Source organism: Gymnodraco acuticeps, unplaced genomic scaffold, assembly GCF_902827175.1.
Source record: "Gymnodraco acuticeps unplaced genomic scaffold, fGymAcu1.1, whole genome shotgun sequence".
Classification (NCBI taxonomy): Eukaryota; Metazoa; Chordata; class Actinopteri; order Perciformes; family Bathydraconidae; genus Gymnodraco; species Gymnodraco acuticeps.
In genome coordinates this window covers 373,440-378,878 of record NW_022992336.1, presented here as the reverse complement: position 1 = coordinate 378,878, position 5,439 = coordinate 373,440, and the positions used below count along the sequence as shown (strand labels likewise).

The window sequence follows — 5,439 nt, the reverse complement described above, 5'->3', positions numbered from 1 at the left end:
AGAGAGAGAGAGAGAGAGAGAGAGAGAGAGAGAGAGAGAGAGAGAGAGAGAGAGAGAGAGAGAGAAATGGGAGAGAGATGGAGAGGTAGAGAGATAGATAGAGAGAGAGGCCCCAGCCAATGTGCTCACTCTATATTCACATTATCCACATTGCTCCAAATGAGGAGGAGCTTGCAGGCTCAAGTAGGGGATGCCAATCAAAGCATCAACTTCAAATTGTATCTGAGAGATCAGCCTGGAGACCTCAGGGCCAGGCGCGTCAGTCGGAGCGCAATTGTTGATCAGATCACATCCAGCGGACTTTGCGCGAGAAAAGAGAGGAAGCAGAGATTTAAGAGCGGGTTGTTTTGACTGCATACCGCCGTATGTCTGTAGTAGCTGTGGCTTTGGCTTAAACACTTTCCCTGCACTCCTCCGGTTTCCTGTTTTCTTTTTTTTCTCTTGCACACTTGTTTACGCACCGTTCTGTCGGACAATACAGCCGTGCGACAATTCGGCGGAGGAGATGTCTTTCCCCCAGCTAGGCTACCCGCAGTACTTGAGTGCCTCCCAGGCGGTGTACGCGAGTGAGAGACCGGGAGTGCTTACGTCTTCGTCCCGGGGAGGGAGCACCGAACTCGGGGGAAGTCCGTCCGCCACCGCAGCAGCGGTCAACTCGGTGTTAGGCATGTACGCCAACCCGTACGCACACAACTACAGCGCTTTCTTACCTTACACCAGCGCGGACTTGGCTCTTTTCTCACAAATGGTAAGAATTATTATTGTTTTTCGTTTCTGGTTACGGGTTGGAGTGACAAGAACGATTGTTTATGCTTGAGGATACAACCGCTGTCTGTGAAAAACAACAGCCAAAAAAAGGCTGGTTAACCTAAAAAGAAATAATTCAAAAATGAAGGGATAATCGATTCTAGTAGGCCTATGTTTGTTTATAAAATATATCGATTGCTAAAATGTGTCTCCATTTTACTAAATGTTCCTAGTGCAGTGCCTTGTTTGGCAAAGTTACAAATGTAAAAAGTTTGAGCTGCGGCTACAAGCAAAAACAAAAAAACAAAGATCTGACTCGAAGTTATTTATTTTAACGTGAATGCAAACAAGTAAACACAGGGTTGAATTTACCCCTGTCACCCTGACAGTTGTTATCTAACTGTTAAAAAAATCGATTGCAAAGTTTAAATACATTTTACGGAAGAAAAAAGACGTGCAATAGATCTGTGTTAAAAAAAAGTTAAGAGAAAGTGTGTACTTTTCTTACCCCAGCCATATTATTTGTTATCAGATCGTTAGAAATAATCTCCCCCATAAAACAAAAAGCTTAGGCTATAAATATAACATAACTTTCAATTGTGTAGGCTTTGTTTTGCTACATATACACTCCTGTCATGGCTGAATTCCACATGGATTACTGTGTCTCAAGAATAGTCAGACATGTATTTCCCTAAAATACACCTGGCCATTAAAAAAAACTAACTTCAGTTTGTTAATGTGATTGTAAATATGTTTGCTCCAAAGCTTCAAAACAAGAGCTATTATCCCAACAATCTATTTCCTTCTGATCGATATGTTGAGTGCTGTACCCAAAGCAAATATAACTGAGCCAGTGGAAGTGTGGCATGCTGAGAAAACTTCACTTAGGCCTTGAAAGTGCTTTGACATGCTTTAGGAGTGTGGAGGGGAGTTTGGCTGGTAAACATGAAAGCTGGCAGTTTGCACGCCATCTGTGTGTTCACAATGATGAACCGAATTTTCTCTCGTCCTGTTGACTGTATTTGTTCCGGATTTTTAAGACAGACATGTTTGGAACATGTTTGTTAATAAAAGGTCTGTGCATTTGAGGGAGTATTTGTGAAGACGCAGGTGGCGCAGTCCCAGCATGGGATATTTCGCAAGTTGAGAAGCTTATTTGTGGTGTCAGGTGCAATTGCAACTTTTTATTATAAACACAGTCATTTCACTTGTTTGAGTTGCAGACATAAACAATGGCTGAAATGCATTAATGCGTAAAGTTTAATAATACATAGTTAACACTTTTAGTAAACTTACCATGCATTTTAAATGTTTGACTTTTATAAAATGTTGTGTATTTTTTTTTCAAGGGATCCCAATACGAGCTCAAGGATAATCCAGGCGTCCATCCTGGCAGCTTCGCAGCCCACACATCTCCGGCGTTCTACCCTTATGGCCAGTTTCAGTACGGTGATCCGGCCAGGCCCAAGAATGCAACCCGGGAGAGCACCAGCACCCTGAAGGCCTGGCTCAACGAGCACCGGAAGAACCCGTACCCCACCAAGGGGGAGAAAATCATGCTGGCCATCATCACCAAAATGACGCTGACGCAGGTCTCCACATGGTTCGCCAACGCACGGAGGAGGCTCAAGAAGGAGAACAAGGTGACGTGGGGGAGCAGGAGCAAAGAGGACGGCGAGGACGGTAACTTGTTCGGTAGTGGGGACGAAGCGGAGAAAAACGAAGACGAGGAGGAGATTGATTTGGAGAGCATAGACATAGACAAAATCGACGACAACGACGGGGATCAGAGCAACGAGGATGATGATGATAAATCAACGGAGGGCAGCAGGGACCACAGGGGCGGACTCGGTGCCGGGGGAGACTTGGACAGCTTGGAGAAAAGACGGGCCTTTGCCCTGCAGGCTCATGAGGCTTTTGAAAAATCTAAGATCCCACTTTCAGTTCACCCAGGGAGTAAGGAGAATTCGGACGGCAACAACAACACCACCACAAGAGTTCTGTCCCCGGATAGACCCGGGAGCTTTCCTCTCCCCTCTAACAATAAACCCAAAATATGGTCTTTAGCAGAAACAGCCACTAGTCCTGATAGTTCTTCTCAGAAACCCACGTCCCCGTGTGGCCCCGCTGCCACAACTCACCCATCTGCGGCCCACCACCAGATACAGACCCACCCTGCCTTCCTCCCCAGTCATGGACTGTACACCTGCCAGATTGGAAAGTTCCACAACTGGACGAATGGCGCTTTCCTGGGCCAGAACTCCCTGCTCAATGTGAGGTCGTTTCTGGGAGTAAACCAGCACCATCATCACCACAACCACCACTTGCAGGCCCAGCAGCAGCAGCAGCAGCCGACATCAGTAGTGGTGTCGCCGGTAGCAGCTGCAGCAGCACTCAGCAATGACAGCAAGGCCCGAGCAGAGACGCACAGTCCCAAACACATAGGTAGGATCACAGGCTCCAAGCACGTGCATGAATGTCAGAATGAGTGCTATACATTTTATATAAAAGCCAATAGGTGTATTACGTTTATGGTGCATCTTCTATTTGTGTATAATTATATAAACTTGCAGGCGTGAATAGGCGTTATATACACCTAACAATGTTTAAGTTGTAGTAAATTAACGCAACAATAGTGGTTCCAGTTTTTGTTATGAGACATGTTCATGGGCCTAAATATTGGCATCATACATAATAAAATGTAATTAAATAATTATAATGTATCCAGTTATACCAGTATTGATAAATATGTTTTATGTGTCCTTTATAGAGCATGAAAACGGTGGAAGGTCTGTTTCACCTCCAACACAGATCCTGAAGTCTTCCTTTCGACCCATCCATGACAGGTAAGAAAAGTTTTTACTTTTTATTTTTAACGTTGGAAAGATTCAAACGACAAAAGGAAAAACAAGGGAATAATTATAAAATCAGCAGCCTTAGGTTAATAAATGCAATTTCAAAATGTATAATTTAACATAAGGTTATGAACAGATGTAGATGTTTTTTTCTGGCACTGTATTATGGTATTCAAATTAAAATAAGCATGTAAGTAATGGAAGGACCAGGATCATGGAAATGATGGAATACAAATTGATTTACGAATTTCAGTATTGAAACCAAATTGTTATGTTGGCAGTTGTTATGTTATATTGGAAAAATAATTATGATAACACTAAATAATAAATACAACTAAAATAAATAAAATACAGTTTGTTTTGCGGGTGACAGGGGTCTTGACTCCCATCCCACACCCCCTTTAATTCCTCCCCTCTGGGGAGAGTGTGGCTACTTATCAAGTCACCGAGTAAAACGGGCTCTGTCTGGGCTGTGTGCTTTCCCTAAAGACCCCTGGGAGCCCCGGAGCCCAGGGGAGAGCTCTTACCGAAATGGGAAAAAAGTTTACCTCTTTTTCGAGTATTACAAAATACCCACTATATGCAACAGTCATAGATCAGTCGTATACAAATAGTAAAGGGAATTATGAATGTTGATAATGGTAGCATAAAGAGGATATTTTTTTCTGCACGCTCACATTTTTTCGAGTTGTAAAAAAAATATTCTGATGTATTTTATTATTATTATTATTATTATTAATATTATTATTATTATTAGTAGTAGTAGTAGTAGTAGTAGTAGTAGTAGTAGTAGTAGTAGTAGTAGCCTAGTATAAAACAAGTAAGGCATTGGAGAGGGGGACTGCAGTCTGTTTCAAATCAAAGCTGTTCAGCCATACAATTGAGATGCATATTGAAACCTGCTGTCCAAACACGGCGGGGGTATTTATCTACTTTTCTGTATTATTCTTTATCCAGATCCTCTCTGCCTTCCAGCGCCAGGAGTCCACAAGACGCCACGCAACGAGTCCTCACTGCTCTCTCCTCGGCTTGATCAAGACATTGCGTTTTCTTTGCTTGAAAAAAAAGGAAAAGAAAAATAGAAAAAAGACTTTACACTCCCTGAAAAGGACACTGAGAAATAATAATGCAGCGTAGCATTCAGTCGGTACAGAACAAATGGCGTAATTTGGTAATATCCTGTGGATGGATGGATTACTTCCTCTATTGTTGTGTAGCCTATAATCGCGCCTATAATGTTACTCTCTCTCCACTTTGCCCAGGCAGGCTGGGACATTTTGGTAGGCTTTTTACTTTATTATTATTATTATAATTATTATTATTTTTGTCTCTATCTTGTGTTTTTGGTGTCCTTCCTTTAATGTAAATACCAAGTGATTTAAATTTGTAAATAGGAAGCGTTGAAGGAATTTGTCCAGATCGTATATTTTGCCTAATAAACTAAATGAAATTATAGAGAAAGCCCACGTGTATCCTCAGCCTATATTTATTTGCTACATGGTATTACTTTTATTTGTATGATTATTATTATTACTATTATCAAAGAAAACGTTGGCCTATACCAATTTTATTTCGAAAAGGGTGGGAAAGGGAGACAAAAAAATGATATTGGCAGTCTGCAACCGGGCTTAATTTATTCAAGTTGGGAGGAAAGCAGCGTGGATGCATTGAGGTGCTAATAAGTGTCCAGATGGTTGCTGGTGACAGAAAATGGACAGGAGCAGCTGGGAAGGTCATTAAGTAATAATATGGGAACGCCCAGTCCAAACAAAATCAAATGGTTAAAATCTAATATGTCAGAGAGAGAAGTCGATTCGAAGATAAATTATTAATATTT

General features: G+C 41.8%; 1 protein-coding gene across 1 annotated transcript; it reads left to right on the top strand.

Moving 5' to 3' along the window:
- Nucleotides 1–182: 182 nt before the first annotated feature.
- Nucleotides 183–5,066, top strand: irx1a (iroquois homeobox 1a). The gene is made up of 4 exons (XM_034208582.1): nt 183–748; nt 2,097–3,192; nt 3,518–3,593; nt 4,560–5,066. Exons 1-4 carry the CDS (start codon nt 506–508, stop codon nt 4,633–4,635), a joined length of 1,491 nt encoding a protein of 496 aa, XP_034064473.1. The 5' UTR covers nt 183–505; the 3' UTR covers nt 4,636–5,066.
- Nucleotides 5,067–5,439: the final 373 nt, after the last annotated feature.

What these genes read in the sequence shown, in the direction of transcription:
- irx1a (XM_034208582.1), top strand. Translation starts at nt 506, where the DNA reads ATGTCTTTCCCCCAGCTAGGCTACCCGCAGTACTTGAGTGCCTCCCAG. An exon ending in TGGCTCTTTTCTCACAAATG is followed by an intron (nt 749 to 2,096) that starts GTAAGAATTATT and finishes TTTTTTTTCAAG; the next exon opens with GGATCCCAATACGAGCTCAA. An exon ending in GCACAGTCCCAAACACATAG is followed by an intron (nt 3,193 to 3,517) that starts GTAGGATCACAG and finishes TGTCCTTTATAG; the next exon opens with AGCATGAAAACGGTGGAAGG.